Genomic DNA, 15,623 nt, shown 5'->3' with positions numbered 1-15,623 from the left:
TTCTCCAACGCCGTAGTATGGCACCAAGGCTTCAATCTAATCTCCTTCAGAATGGTGCTTGAGAAACATCCCGACCAGCCCAACCGAGGCAGTTGTGCCGTTACCTGTTCGATAACCTCCCGGCCTATGAGATGCGGTTGTAGTCCCATGTTGTCTAAGTAATGTCAGTCAATTGAGCGTACAAACAACAGCAGGAGTATGGCTTACCGAACTCAGTAGCAATCTGTATCATCTGCACCATTGCACTAACCGTGCCCGTCTCACCGGGATCCTGGTGGCGGATGATGGCCTCGGCAACGCTCTCTGCTTGGATTTTGTGCGCGCCGAACTCCTGCAACTTGGTCAAAGCGAGGAGGCCGCCTTGGAATTCGAAGGACATGTGCGTGTTCGACATGTTTTCATCGGTCGTGCCGATGTCGTGGAATAGGCAGGTCAGTGCCCAGGTTTCGAAGAAGGCACTGGAATGGTATTCTGGGAAGTAGTGTTGGATGATGTAGATGCCTGTCATGCGGTGTTAGTGGTTCTGTAGAATTCACATGTGGCGCGGACACCGTGATGGTGGGGAAGGCTGGTGTTGAGTAGTACGTACCGTAGCAGAATACTCTCATGCTGTGATTGTAGGTCTCCTTGGTTAGATGCTCCTGTGCATACTTGCGTGCCTTGTCTGTCACATCGGTCACGGGCCAGGCGTCCATGGGGTCTGAGTAGAACTCATTGTTCATTGCAGCAACATCTTGAGCAGATGGGATGTTGGAACGGTTCCTTGGGACGGCAATCCAGCCAAAGTTTTCTGGTGTCCATACTCCATGAGACATGTTGGATGCTTCGAATAGAGTAGTGCTCTTGAGAAAAGTTGCAAGTGAGAAGAGCGGATTGGGTATGAAGTTTGAAGTTGTGATGGCGCGACTTTAAGTATGCTTGCTGTATACAGACGCGCCTTTCATCCTAGATAGGTTAGACTTGACAAGACCTCATCCAGGCGAAGTCTGCCAGGTAAGCGCGACACACATGTGCATCAGCGAATGACCTTTAGCTCTACATGCTGACGTTGTTTGACAAATTTTCGTCATTCAGGAATTCGTTTTGCCGTTACCAATTATTGCATCATGTACGTCATGTTCATCTCCGACGACGGTGACGATCGATGATTAGAAGATGAAGTGCGCCTGGCTGTATGAGCAGGGGATGTGCCGAACAAAGTCAAAAAGTGGTAGGCTTGGACCTATCGTCAATCTGATAGACTTGACAAGAAAATAGCAAGCCATCGTCGGACATTATCAAAGATGAAATGAAGCATGAACATGATGGGTTGTCGGATCACTTTATCGATAAAGGATGACTAAGAATTGATGATGGCCGAGGCCGCAGATCCAAAGTTTTGGTGACATCAACGTGCACCGCGTCTCACTGGCACGAACAAGCTTCGATTGTCGCTATGAAACCACAATCCACAGCTAGAGCATTGCGCTCAATACGGAGAGGACTACCACAAACCTCATCATGTCGAACAGCAACCAAACAATCCCCATGCCGAATACCTCCAGCAAGCTCGCGATGCATATCCACCACCGCCCCCAAACACCATAACCCAACACCAACCTCCACCTCCACCGTCGACCCAACAGAAGTATCGCACTTCAACGCGCTCGCATCATCATGGTGGGACCCCCACGGCCCCTCCCGCCTCCTCCACCTCATGAACCCGCTCCGCCACGACTTCATAACCTCATGCCGCTCTTCGACGTCCCCACCCAACCCGTCTGAGAAACTACGATATCTAGACATTGGCTGCGGCGGCGGCATCTTCGCTGAATCAGCCGCGCGTCTACCAACCACCACATCTGTCACAGCAATAGATCCCACACCACAAGTCCTCTCCATCGCCGAAGCGCACAAGAGGCGCGATCCTACACTTACCTCGCCGGGTAAACTTTCATACGTCAATACCTCCATCGAAGATCTACCGCGTCCGAAAACAGACACAGAAGCCTTCGACATCGTCACGCTGTTCGAAGTAATCGAGCACGTAAACGCGCCAGGTCCGTTCCTCGAACACGTCCTCCCGCATGTGAAGCCTGGTGGCTGGTTGATAATGAGCACCATCGCGCGGACGTGGACGAGCTGGGTAGTTACGAATGTGGTTGCAGAGGATGTTTTGGGCATTGTGCCCAAGGGGACGCATGAGTGGAGTAAATACGTCAACGAAGAGGAGTTGAGGAGTTGGTTTGCGAAACAACCGGGTTGGGGGAATGTCAAGTGTATGGGTGTTGTGTATGTGCCTGGGTTGGGGTGGAAGGAGGTGGCGGGGAGTCAGCAGTGGGGGAATTACTTCTTTGGTGTTAGGAGAGAAGGTTGAGGAGGGGGTGATGAGGGGTGTGGTGATATGATGTGATGTGTAAGTGATATGGTCAGATGGGAGCATATGATACCCAAGTAATGTACAGTATATACAACATCATGGCCGCCTGGCTTTTACGTACGCTATGCTCCCTCGACGCCTTCATACACGGCGCTGTAGCAACTCCATGCGGAACGTCCCGCTACGTGTGTGTTCGCCGCAATGTTTCGCAGGCACTAGGTTTTCCCCACAGCATCGTGGTGTGTTCCAACGCTTCTTCATGTCGTTTCCCTTTCAACATCGGTCCCGAGATATCGTAGTCGCTCTAAGTCCTCCTCGGCCGTCTTCACGACTTCGTTGCAGGTCTCTCCTCGAATGGTGTCGGTATGTTCCTGCCTGAGGCTACCGCTTCCCTCCCTGTCTCCACGAGATCGTGTCCACCGGCCAGCTTCCACGCCCTCAGGTAGTCTTCGCCGGTGAATCGCTTTTCGTAGTTTTCCGCCTTGCCGACGTCGAGTCCTCGCACCTTTTCTAGACTGGAGTCTACGAAGGGTGTCAACTATGCAGATGTTAGCATTGGATCTCTACAGTGTCTTCCCAGCTGTCGCAAGCCAAACAAATGATCGTACGCACCTCGATGTTATGTGTGCCGTGAAGTGGGTACACATATGTCCGTATCTTGCTCCAGTCGGGTGTGAAGTTTCCGTATCGGTTGATTGTGCCCATGGATCCCACGCGGTTTCCCTTGTAGTATTCTTTGCCGGCCTGTTTGGGTGAAAGCGGCAGGCGCCGCAGCATCTTCTGGAGCGAGGCTGTGGGCTGCATGGCGGCGATTTAGCTGAACCCTGCCGTTATAGCGAGCGATGCGACGACGTCGATGATTGTCGCCATGAATCTTCGAGGCGTTTGCGGAGTTTGGAGCGGAGGTGGGCGTGGCCCGTGCGTCAAAAAAGTGCAAACCCAGAAGTTCTGCAGGTCGCTCCGCCGCCTTGCCTCTCAACCACAACGCCAATATGCCGCCCCGAGTAGCACGCAGCTCCATTCAAAGCGGCGGCGCTTCAAGCAAAGGCAATGCGAAGTCGCGAAACCCCAAGAAAGCGCAGAAGCGCGCCCTCGACGCCTTCTCCATCGCCCAGTACGAGAACCCCGACGATGCGAAAGTGCGCAAGAACCGCTTAGGCGAATTCGACCCCGCCTTCAACCGGAAGCGAGCGCGCGATGACGACGAAGAGGACGACGAGGATGAGGACGAGGAAGATGGGCCCAAGCGGCGCAAGAAGAAGTCTGGTGACGAGAGCTACGACGAAGGAAGCGACTCCGAGGGCAACACCTGGCAGATGGGCCACGTTGAAGACGACGACGATGACGAGAGCATTGACTCGGACGAGGCGTTCGGCGAGAGCGACGAAGAACGCTTCGAAGGCTACACGTTCAGAGGCAGTTCCAAGAACCACAAGGGAAAGGCAAAGAAGTCGAAACGAGAGCAAGACATGATGGACGAGGATGGCGACATCGATCTCGACGAGGGCGACAGTGCAGATGGAGAGGAGGAAGACGAGGACGATCTTGGCGAAGATGCTATCGATCTGGCTACCGCCTTGGATCAATACGAGGAGGATGAGGCTGAGGAGCGAAGGGAAAAAGAGAAGAAGAAGAAGAAGGCCTCCGCATTCGACGATAGCGACTCGGAACCAAGCGAAGGCGAAGACCCCGCAGCAGATGGCGCATCCGACCTCTCGTCCGACGAAGAAGATGAGGATGACCGCCAGGCGCAATTGCAGAACTTGATCTCTTCGTTGGCTTCGCGGGAGGATGACAAACCCAAGGGCAGGAGAGTAGATGTCCATGAGTCGGCTGCACCAGACGAGTTTGGTGTCTCCCGCAAAGTCGACCTCCTCAGCTTCAAGCCCAAGGTCGCCGACGCGGAGAAGAAGAAGGCTCTCAAGCTACTGCAAGACGACAAATCCTCAAAACGAAACGACATTGCTAGGAAACTAGACGCGCCTCTGCCGAAGCGACAGCAAGACAAGCTCGACCGCGCCGCGGCCAACGCCAAAGCGAACGAGACTCTTGAGAGGTGGACCGACACGATCAAGCAAAACCGCCGCGCCGAACATTTGATGTTCCCTCTCCAGAACCCTACCGGAGGCGACATGGGAGAGAAGACACTTCTACCTACAACGACCGCTGCACCTACGAACGATCTCGAAAGCACGATTCAGTCCATCCTCCAGCAGAGCGGGCTGTCGAACGGCAAGGAAGACGAGGAAAAGATACAGAAGTGGGAAGAGCTCCAAACGAACAAACTTCCAGTCGAGGAGGTCCTCAGGCGACGCGCTGAACTGCGAATGCAACGAGAGCTGTTGTTCCGTGAAGAGGTTCGCGCCAAGCGCATCAAGAAGATCAAGAGCAAGTCTTATCGGCGAGTACACCGCAGGGAGCGCGAGAAGCTGCTGGAGAAGGAACGTGAGCAACTCAAGGCCGATGGCGTTGATCTGTCTGAAGAAGAGCGCGAATATAACGATCGCCGGAGAGCTGAGGAACGCATGGGTGCTAAACATCGCGAGAGCAAGTGGGCCAAGGGTATCAAAGCCACTGGAAGGGCGAACTGGGACCAGGACGCACTCGACGGTGTGACTGAGATGGCAAGACGGAACGAGGAGCTTCGTCGTCGCGTTGAGGGCAAGACCGTGCGCGATGACGATGAGGAAGCATCTGATGTGCCGAGCGAGGAGGAAGAGAGCGACGACGATGACGATCAATCGGACAACGACGCACTACAAAGATCTCTCGGCAAGCTCAAGTCGAACCCCTTCTCGACTAAGGAGTCTAAGCTGGGTCAGATGGCCTTTATGCAGAAGTCCGAGGCTGCGAAACGCGCACAGAACGACGAAGCTGTTGAGGCCCTAAGACGCGAGCTTGCAGGTGAAGACAGCGATAACGCTGAAATCGATGAGAATGCTACCAAGGCAGGGCGGAGAAGATACGGTCCTAACACCGACGTCGCAGCTCCAGCCATACAGATCAATCGCAGTGAGTTCGAGGAGCACGAAGGCTCCGACGCAGAGAACGAAGCCAACCCGGATGCGGAAGGCAAAGAGTCTGCTGCGGACACAGCATCATCTCGGAAGCCCGCCAAAAAGAACGGCTTGAGCGGTCTCTCGAATGGTGCCCGCAAAGAGCGCAAGGCTGCCGCACCCGTAGAGAACGGCAGCGGAGAGTCCAACCCTTTCTTGACCAAGGCGAAGAAGGAGAAGAAAGCCACAACAGAGCCTGAGCTCTTCCCAGCCACAAGTAGCACGACCACCGCTACGCAAGCTAAGGCCGTCGCTCCTAAGCCTACGCCCAAAGCCAAGTCTCAAAAGAAGTCAAAGCAAGCGGCCAAACCTCAAGAAACCAAGGTCGACGACTTCTTGAAGCAACGCGTCACCACGGCCGATGACGATGGTTGGGCGACTGTCATTGGTGGTCAAGAAGATGAGGACATGGACGAGCAAGGCATCGAAGACGAGGGTATCGATCTTGACGTCGTCATGCGCAACCAAGCTCTCACAGCAAAGGGTTTCGCCGGCGATGACGTCGAAGCTGATTTCGACGCCGAAAAGAAAGCCACCATCGCAGATGAAGAAGCAACAGAAGAAGTTTCTATCCTTCCCGGATGGGGCTCCTGGACCGGCGACGGCATGTCCAAGGCCGAGAAGAAGCGTAACCTCGGCGCCAAAACAGTCACCAAGAAGCCCGGTATCGATGCCGATAGGCGGAAGGACCGGAAAATGGACAAGGTCATCATCAATGAAAAGAGGCAGAAGCCTAACGTCAAGTATATGGCTAGCCAGCTACCGTTCCCGTTCGAGAACAGGGAACAGTATGAGAGGAGTTTGCGCGTGCCCAAGGGCAAGGAGTGGGTCACGAAGAAGACACATCAAGATGCTACAAGACCGAGGGTTATTGTTAAGCAGGGTGTTATTGCGCCACTGCGGAAACCGCTCGTATAGGCGGACGGTATTAGGCAAAGGTTCGCTTGTCTTGCAATGGAAGCGGATCAAATTTTCAATCTTACTTGTCTGTCATGTGCTGGCAGTCACCTCTGCAAGCCACGTGGAAAAGCTCCTCCTTCCACTTACACCGTGACTTCCCCTCCTTACACCTTTCCTTACAGAGTCACATGTTACAATCCACCACTGCACGTCATTGTTCCCTTGTCTTTCTTCTTTCCACTCAGTGATACATCGTACATTCCTTCGCAATGCCGCCGTGGTGCGACCGTTTGACCGCGCAAATGCGCAAACCTCGTGGTATTGAGCAAACTGGCCAGGCGTCACTTCCCAACCCTCACTGCGCCCATCGCGACAGTAACACCAGACCATGGATCTTTCGCAGCCTGCAGACCGCATCCTAAAACCTAAACCGATATCACCACTACCCACCTACTTGTCTATCAACTGTATTGATACACGGTCACTATCACGCCTACGAGCATACACGGAGAAGACTGACACGCAGTTCACATCGAGCATCCGGCTCACGTAGCTCCCTTTCCAGAATCCTAAGATAGCGTCGATGGGACCATCGCAATCTCGCGTCGGCGACCCCCGACCTGTGTCGAAGTCTTCGAAATCTAGCAAGAAGGATAGTTGGTTCGGAACATTGCGCGAGACGCGTAAAGGCATCAAGACCTCGCTAGGCTACAGCGGCTCGGCCGTTCCCGACGAGATACCTCCCGATAACATCTTCACGCCTATACAGCAAGACAGCATTCTTCCGCAAATACCGATTGGTCGTCATCACCCAGTCCCTAGAACGGGGGTGGAAGATGACGACAAGACGACTCTGCACACGAACAAGTTTTACGCCAATGCCTTTCTGGGTCAGCAGAACCAGCCTATTTGGACACATCCCTACTCGATATGGTGGGGCAAGTCGGCATCGGATGTGGGAACGGTGCAAACATGGGGCATGTGCGTGAGCCATATTGAGGAGAAGGATTTGGTCTTCGAGCCAGGGCATCCTGCGAAGGGCTATATCAACCCGCTACACAAGCAGCATCTCATCCTCAGCGCCGTCGAACTCGATGCTCGGACAACTCTTACCACAGACACTCATCTCCCTTTCTCCGTCAACATCAACCTCAACGCGCATTCCACACCTAAAGAACCTAAAATCATCTTCCCTGTCGTTCAAGGCATGAGCTTCGTCACAGCTGGCTATCGAGATGCAACGCCCATGATACAGACTGGGGGTCGCGGCTTCGTAGACGTAGTTGGACCAATCATCATGGGCCGCACAGTCAAGTATCGTCTGAAAGACAAGGACGGAGCGTGTTGGGCCATGTACATCAATCCGGTAGCGAGCCTCGACTACGACGCCACCAAGTTCGCCAGAATCAATGCCAACACGCTCGTCGGCCCTCCAGCCTTCAAAGGCACCATCCAAGTAGCAAAGAACCCACTCGGCGCAGAAGGAGAAGCCATGTACGACCGCACCTGCGGAGCCTTCGTATGCGAAGCCAGACTCACCGCCGTAGTACCCGACGGCAAAGGCATCTACACATTCCGATACACGAAGATCGGTCACTCACCCTTACTCATGTTCGCCCTACCGCACCACATCCAATCGCTCGACCCCGAAATGCGAAACCAAATAACCAACCTACGCCTGCGCACCACAACCAAAGGCATAGCAACAGCCATCTGGGCCGAAAAGCTCACCTTCATCGAACCCGCCATCCCCCTAACCATGCACTTCGGCCCCTGGAACCCCACCATGAGCGCAAACGCCAAAGTGCGTTATCCCCCCGAAGTCCTCGCCTTCATCGCCGCCGTCGCAGAGCGCGACCTCCGGCGCGCAATGACCGAACGCATACCACAAGACTCCATGTACTTCGCCGGCAAAGCTCTCTCGAAATTCGCAACCATCGTCTGGGTCATCAAAGATGTGTTGAACCACGAAGCCATCGCAAACGCGGGCCTCGACAAGTTGAAACAAGAATTTGCGCGGTATGTGGAAAACCAACAGCGTAATCCGCTTTACTACGACGACAGCTGGAAAGGCGTCGTTTCCGCCGCTGGCTTCACGGATCCGAATGCTGATTTCGGGAATACGTATTACAACGACCATCACTTCCACTATGCATACTTTGTCTACACGGCCGCTGTGATTGGGTATTTGGATCCGGAGTGGTTGAACCAGGGGGATAATAAGGCGTGGACGAATATGTTGGTGAAGGATTATGCGGAGAGTGATTACAATGGCCGGGACTACCCTTTTCAACGCGCGTTTGACTGGTGGCATGGACATAGTTGGGCGAAGGGCTTGTTTGAGAGTGCGGATGGGAAGGACATGGAGAGTACGGGGGAAGATGCGTTTTCTTGCTATGCGGTTAAGATGTGGGGGAGGGTTAGTGGGGATGCTAATATGGAGAAGAGGGGTATGCATCCCGTCCCAGCCTATTAAGACAAAGGAGGGTGACTGTATGATGGGTGGACTGACAGAGAAATCAGGAAACCTCCAACTCGCCATCCAAGCCCGCTGCTTCAATTCCTACATGTACATCCGCTCCAACAACACAAACCACCCAAACCGCTACACGCAGAACAAAGTCGCAGGCATCCTGTTTGAGAATAAAATCGATCACGCGAGTACGTATGCCCGTCATAGTACCTTTTGCTGTTGCTGTAAGGCCCATCACCACACCCACACATATACACACACCCAGAGTCTCAAGTCATGTCACTAACATATCCGAACAGCGTACTTCGGTCTCGAAACCTCCCTCATCCACGGCATCCACATCGTCCCCATTTCGCCGTGTACCTCGCTCATCCGGCCCCGCGGGTTCGTAAGAGAGGAATGGGATACGTTCTTCACGGAAGGGCGGGCCAATGTAGAAGGCGGGTGGCGCGGGATTTTGTATGCGAATCTCGCGTTGATTGATCCGAGAGCGAGTTATAGCTTTTTCAGGGATGGGATTGATGGGTTTTGGGATGAGAGGTGGATTGATGGTGGGGCGAGTAGAACGTGGTATCTTGTTTGGGCGGCGGCTTGGGGGGAGTTTGCTAAGGCGGGACGGTGAGGGGGCGGTGGTGAGATGAGATTGATGGTGAGGTTGGAAGGCGGGGTGTTGTTTGAATAGCTCATCCTGAGAACGTGAGTATCCACGACAATAAGAACATCTGAACATTTCTTGACAGTTCATTTGATCCTACATATACAAATCCACCACTTCCTTCCACCTTACCAACATGAGGTCCCTGCCAAGCTCAGACCACATTCGATCGTCAAGCCACACTCCACTTTTCGGCAGCCGATCGTTCCGATGCACTGCCACAAGTAGATAAAACGCCAAGAACAGCTGCACCGCCCCACAGATACTCGTACAAGGAGACTAAGGAACCAAGGAAATGCAGTAGCAAATAGGAAAACAAAGAGGCCCTTCCGTTCTGTAGTCTTGTGCCAAGATATATTAGAGCAGAACATAGATTGTACAAAGGAAATGGGATTCATCGCGCCGCTCAGCGAACGCGAATCGATTGCAGCTAGCACGCTTGCACGCTCTAGGTGGCGGCGAAGAAGCGCTTGACAACATCGACGGTGATGTCGCCAGCTGCGTTGTCGGGGTAGATGTAGAACGCAAGCGCGATTATGGCGTAGATACCAATGCACATGGCGCCCTCAAGGTAGTTGCTCTTTCCGTCCTGGATAAGGTAGTTGACGATCAAGACGGAGATGAAGAAGATCATTGTCTCGAAGCCCTGGAAGTGAAGAGTCATGGGCTGTCCCATGATCCAGCCGAGGATGACAAGGAAGGGAGTAACGAAGAGAGCGATCTGCATGGAGGATCCGATAGCGACGTTGATAGCGAGGTCCATCTTGCCCTTGTATGCGACAATGACGGCGGTGACGTGCTCGGCGGCATTTCCGACAATGGGTATCAAGACCAAACCGACGAATGTTTTGCTGATGTGCGCGGATTCAACAATCGAGTCGATACTATCAACGAGGAACTCGGCGCAAATAGCGACGAGGACGGTAACGATGACGAGCGCAACACCGGCCGCGACGGGAGACAAGATCTGAGCCTCCTCCTCCTCACCGCCACCCTCCTGGTTCTCGACATCAGCGAAGAGGCTGTGGTGGGAGTAGAGCTGGAAGTAGAGGTATAGGATGTAGAGGATGAGCAGGATGATGGCGGTGCCGTGGGAGAGGACCAGGATGTTCTTGTCAGTCTCGAGGTTGTCCTTCTTGTTGTCACCGTGCATGACAGCGTAGAGAGTGGCGGGAATGATGAGCGAGGCGGATGCGACGGCCATGAGCGAGGACATGGTAGATGCGACAGTCTCGTTGAATCGGCTCTCGTGTTGAGTCAGGCCCGCGGCGAGGAAGCAGCATCCGAGCACCTGGTTACAGTCAGCGCTGAAGTATGAGTAATGGAGTAGCTTGACTCACAAGAAGGATGTTGGACAGAATACTGCCCAGCATGCTGGCTTGGACAATTCGGATTTCGCCCTGCTTGAGCGCAACGATAGAGACCTGTTGCGGTTAGTCAATGTTGCAGCGCAATGGATGCGCGCGGAAGCTTACAATGAGTTCGACAGCATTTCCGAATGTCGCATTCATCAAACCACCAAGAGTTTGACCAAGCTTGGCGGATAGCTCCTCAGTCGCGAAGCTCAGGAGGGCGGCAAGAGGGATAATAGCGATGAAGTTGAGGACGAAGACGACGGTAGGGTTCCAGTGCAATGCGCCGGCGATGATGCCGAGCGGCACGAAGACGAGGAAGACGTTGACGTAGTTGCTGGCGAGTGTCGCGTAGATCAAATGCAAGACATGCTTGGGCATAGTCTTGACGCGCGACTCGTCTTCATAATTCTGGGTGCGCCCGATGAGCGGGGTGTGCTCATCGTGGAGCCGGCCGTTGGCGGGCTGGGGCATGGCTTGCTGCTGGTGACGGTGATAACTCTGTGCTCGACCGTGACGGTGGAAAGACTGCTTTATGTTTTCTGCCAAGGGCGCAGGTTAGCGATATATAATTCGTGGGCCGAGTGCGCGATGAAGGTTGATGATGGTGCTGTGCTGCGCCCCGGTCGGTCGGTCGGCGGCGATGGAGGTTTGGTTAGGAAAGCCGAACAACGATGGTGTTGTAGGGTCGATCCAAATACCAAGGCTGCGCGAAGCGACTATGACAAGGCCGGCTAACTGCCGCGTGCGGGAAAATGAATCAAAAGGGCCATTGTTACTCACTCATTGCTGTTCGGGAGAAGAGTCAGATGCGCACGGCGCGGGAAAGCTAGCAGTATATGACTTGTCGAAGCCAAGCTCGCTGGTCTGGTAGGTAGCTGCCGAATGCACGCCCTGCGATTGGCGGAAGACAGGCTAGGAGAATTGGCAAATGCTTTGAGGTTGTGTCTTCGCAGCGAGGACCCGGCGAAAGTGGTTAGTTATCGAGAGGGGGAGGAGGGCAGTGCTGGCTTGCTGTTTTCCTGGCCGGTTGAGATGACGAGGTGGTTGGTGAGGTAGGCTGTGTAGACGCCAAGCGGGTACCAGCGCATGGTTTAGCTCGGGAGCTGCCAGGTTGCCCAGGGGAAGTGGAGCATATCGTCACATATTTCCCTCACTAATCGCCACGCTGTCTCAGAAACTGCAGAGACTTGATTCAGAATGTCTATATCGCATTCTCACCAGCCTCATGAGTTTTGAACATGTGTGCCTCGGTGCGCGCTTCAGCCAAAGCTGATGATGTCATCACCCCGTCGCGCTTGCCCGCCAAGTCCAATCTGAGTCTGGAGTGGCCCATGCACGTCAAAACAACCGCTTGCAGATCATTCAAACCGTCTAATCAAAAAGTTCGTTTTGAGCGCTTCACTCCGGTACGTCGCGGACTGCCAAGTGCGCGGACGAAATTCACTGATAACAACACTGCCCGCCGTGTTCGTCGCTCAATGTGAACAGCCTCACCGCTTCTACGAGGTAAGCCCGAGTCTTACAGTTGACGATGTACAGCGTGGCAAGGGATACTTGGCGCGCCAAATTCTGTCTACGAGGATACACCACGGAGGCTCATGGCCCGAACTCCGCCTTCGTGGCTGACTGACATGTTGATCTTTTTCCGTGGCGGAGCTGTGAGGAGAGTTCTTGGAGTGTTGGCAGGCGGTTTTTTGGCTTCGTTCTTCAATGGGCTTTTGAAGGTCTTCACCGGCTCATCACTGATATCCTGGGGCGTGCTCTGCAGTGCTTTGCGCGGCGATGCATCTATTGTCCACTCTGTTTCCATGCCCGCGCAACTTACAGCTTTCGCGCTCGAACCTGAAGAGCCTTCTCATGGGTAGCTTCAAATGTATACTTTGCGAATGCCGGCACTTCTTGGATGTACAAATGAGACGGTGAGGACACTCTACCCATAGTATTTGACAGACGTGTTCATCCGCATGCTTGGACCATCGGCTACTGATCGAATGACAACCCCTCCGTCACAGCTGTAGATTCTTGTCAAGCATACTGAGAAGTCTTTGATAGTTTGTCGTCGTTTCGAACGCGTGTAGTGACCGTATCCCAACTCACGCAGGAGTGATCTCCTGCTCACTCATACTGCTGCAGGCAGATTCGTAGCAGCTCGATGATAAGGTGAACCAAATTGCGTGTCCTCCAATGCAATAGTAAGAGCAGAAATGTCCTCAATGTATAATCCACGTTCTTTAAACTTCCACCGAAGAAATACAACTCTAACGTGGGTAGTAGCTGTTAAACAATAGGGTTAGTTAAATACTGGATGCACAATACTAGAGGATAATTAGGTGTATGATTCTCGAACAACTAGAGACAAATCGCTATCGAGTTACAGTAGTGATTACGAGGTGTTTATGCTGGGTGCTAAGTCATATCGGCCTCTTCATGACCATGTACTGAGGGTAGCCGAACCAGCCGCGTTTCCTGAATTCTCGCCGCATCAGTCCAAGCGGTCCGTTCATTACTAATTCTTCATGCCATCTGTTCATTAACTCAGGCGGGCACAACTCTATCCTATGTAGCATACGGGCTCTGTAAGATTGGAAAGTAGCGGAAGCCGCCCACAGTGTCACAGAACATGCACACATTGCAACAGCCGTGATCACAAAGGCTGTGATAGAATGGCCAGTACTGTTGATCTGCTGCACATTCTACAATGGTTGTTAGTGTTGATATCCATGAGCAGAAACCAAGGTGCTTACCATTCCGTACACTGAAGATGCAAGGGAGATGGGTATGAATATAAATGCCAAAGCCGTGACTTCAAAAGTGTTAGCGTTTGCATTGGACTGCGCATTGATGTCGTCGTACGTAGCATGACTCTTTTGCTCTCACGGATGCTCATCTCTGCCATATGAGTACTCTTTTTTGTACCTTCCACCGCTAGATGATCTCTGACCTGTGACTCGGATTGTTCGAGATCTTGCAGTTGAAATGTCAAGCATTCCATGGCGTCTTCGAAAGCTGCTTGAATGCCTTCGTTGCTGTAGTTGAAATGTTTTCGGAAAAAGCGCGTTATCCACCGCAGTGTAGTTCTTCGCGCGTCAATGTCGATCCTCAAATAAGTCCATGTTGGAATTGGAGAAGCGAGTTCATAACGGAGAGGCAGAATGGGGAGGTTGACGTGTCTGTAATCTCGGTATTGTCTGTAATACTCCAGTTCCACCTGAGGCTGCAAGCCATCCCTACTGATATGAGGTACATGCAAAGGTGCTGTAGATAGTTGTAACTCGATTAGTGCAGCTAAGCAAACGTAAAGGAAATTACCCTTGCCGAAGGAGTCATTAGAGCCAATTCCCGACGTGATGAACCGCTGAACAAGCCAGGTGTTCTCATGTTCATAGTCAGGGAGATCAGCGGCAGTGCCGAATCCTTCCGGGGCACTTGATGGTCGTTTGAGTGGATACATCACAAAGCTGGTAGAGTATTCAGTCGCGAAGCCTTGCCAATTGCGTGTGTTTGCTAAGAACAGGATTGCTGTGGTACTAGTCAGCTGACATAGTGGCATACGGTTGGACGATTGTAGATACCTGTTTTAGATGCTGTTCCTGGCGCATCCTCAAGTATACACAAGACGTTCCTCCCTATTCGTAAAGCTGGAAAGGTTTTGTACCAAGGTCGTTCTCTTCTATTGCATGGATCCCCCATACACATCTCCGCATAGTCGAATATTTCAGGCCCTAGATCCAGACCGAGGCCGAGGATGTCTTTCGTTTGAGAGGAAGTAGGGCGATACTTTGCACTTATGATGACTACCCTGTAGGCCACATTGTTATTTGGAGTTTGGAGTGCCATTCTGAAATCATGGCAGGATAAAATTGCTGTGTAAGGTCTGACACCGCTACCGTCTACGGCGGGTAAGTTCCTTGGAATATGGAGGCTATCCTTTTCGTGTGCGTTGCAGTATTTGGTGGAATCATATCCGAGTGTGTAGCTGTACTCAATGGAATCCTTTTCGAGTGTGTCGCAGTAATCCCATTTCAGACAATGACCGTCTCCGTCAAAGCTTGCCAACCACAAAATGTCCCTTTCAGGACAACAGTTGCGCCTGGGTGGTTGCTTCAGTTTCGCCTCATACTCTGCGTATGATTTGAATCCAGAGGCAGCCTTGGAATCCGCAGGAGAATATGCGCCACTGGAAAAGCTGGCTCCGGCGCTAGCATCGCTTGCCATGGTGTGGGTCATTTCTTCAAGAATCTTGAAAGGCGAGTGATTTCGTTGGTAGACAGAGAATGCCTCGATTGAGTGGTACGCGGAAGATGATGTGAGAAGGTCTTTCAAAACCGGAGATGCGGCTGGATGTCATTCCATATCAAGCGCCTGCGGGGTCGTCATGTGAAAAGCCTGATGCAGGCATTAACAAGGCTGTTATGCAGATTTACCTCTGTTTGTACTCGTTGTGCCATATTTGAGCAAGGTTGAGCACCCCGCGCGTAACTCCGTGGTGTCAATTGGCTGGCTAACTGACCTGTGCCACATGCTGGCATACTTAGACCATCAATCGGCGGCGAAACGAGAGTTGAGCATACATGCCTTCGGGCCGACCTGCAAGTTCACACCAATAGGCTGTGTAGAGTTGGGGCGGCTGTGGTACATCTGAAGCGCTGTGGGACTCGTAGACCCATGTCGTCCTCGTACTCCGCAAGTGCTGTGGGGTCTAAAGAATGCGTCGATGCCGAGAGTGCTGACCGTGTTGGTAAATAACAAAGTTTTGTGAGACACGAAGCAACTGGAAGGTATTGTGCGATTGTTGGATCTGATATCGTGACAACGTACACATTGG

General features: G+C 52.8%; 5 protein-coding genes across 5 annotated transcripts; 2 read left to right on the top strand and 3 right to left on the bottom strand.

The window, feature by feature from the left end:
• Window positions 1-154: 154 nt before the first annotated feature.
• Window positions 155-815, bottom strand: J4E78_006489 (uncharacterized protein; the record flags this gene model as incomplete). The annotated part of the gene is made up of 2 exons (XM_049367101.1): window positions 155-501; window positions 590-815. 2 exons carry the CDS (start codon window positions 813-815, stop codon window positions 155-157), a joined length of 573 nt encoding a protein of 190 aa, XP_049220848.1.
• An 881-nt stretch (window positions 816-1,696) lies between these two features.
• J4E78_006488 (uncharacterized protein) lies at window positions 1,697-2,356 on the top strand (the record flags this gene model as incomplete). The annotated part of the gene is made up of 1 exon (XM_049367100.1): window positions 1,697-2,356. One exon carries the CDS (start codon window positions 1,697-1,699, stop codon window positions 2,354-2,356), a length of 660 nt encoding a protein of 219 aa, XP_049220847.1.
• Window positions 2,357-2,684: 328 nt separating this feature from the next.
• Window positions 2,685-3,163, bottom strand: J4E78_006487 (uncharacterized protein; the record flags this gene model as incomplete). The annotated part of the gene is made up of 2 exons (XM_049367099.1): window positions 2,685-2,897; window positions 2,972-3,163. 2 exons carry the CDS (start codon window positions 3,161-3,163, stop codon window positions 2,685-2,687), a joined length of 405 nt encoding a protein of 134 aa, XP_049220846.1.
• A 188-nt stretch (window positions 3,164-3,351) lies between these two features.
• On the top strand, window positions 3,352-6,333 carry J4E78_006486 (uncharacterized protein; the record flags this gene model as incomplete). The annotated part of the gene is made up of 1 exon (XM_049367098.1): window positions 3,352-6,333. The coding sequence occupies one exon, from the start codon at window positions 3,352-3,354 to the stop codon at window positions 6,331-6,333; it is 2,982 nt and encodes a 993-aa protein (XP_049220845.1).
• A 3,558-nt stretch (window positions 6,334-9,891) lies between these two features.
• J4E78_006485 (uncharacterized protein) lies at window positions 9,892-11,269 on the bottom strand (the record flags this gene model as incomplete). Its single annotated transcript, XM_049367097.1, has 3 exons — window positions 9,892-10,734; window positions 10,784-10,867; window positions 10,919-11,269. 3 exons carry the CDS (start codon window positions 11,267-11,269, stop codon window positions 9,892-9,894), a joined length of 1,278 nt encoding a protein of 425 aa, XP_049220844.1.
• Between the last annotated feature and the right edge of the window lie 4,354 nt (window positions 11,270-15,623).

This window comes from Alternaria triticimaculans (genome assembly GCF_023758025.1).
Source record: "Alternaria triticimaculans strain BMP 0046 chromosome Unknown scaffold_9, whole genome shotgun sequence".
Classification (NCBI taxonomy): Eukaryota; Fungi; Ascomycota; class Dothideomycetes; order Pleosporales; family Pleosporaceae; genus Alternaria; species Alternaria triticimaculans.
The sequence above is the reverse complement of the archived record's forward strand: the minus strand, read 5'-3'. Positions and strand labels throughout refer to the sequence as shown.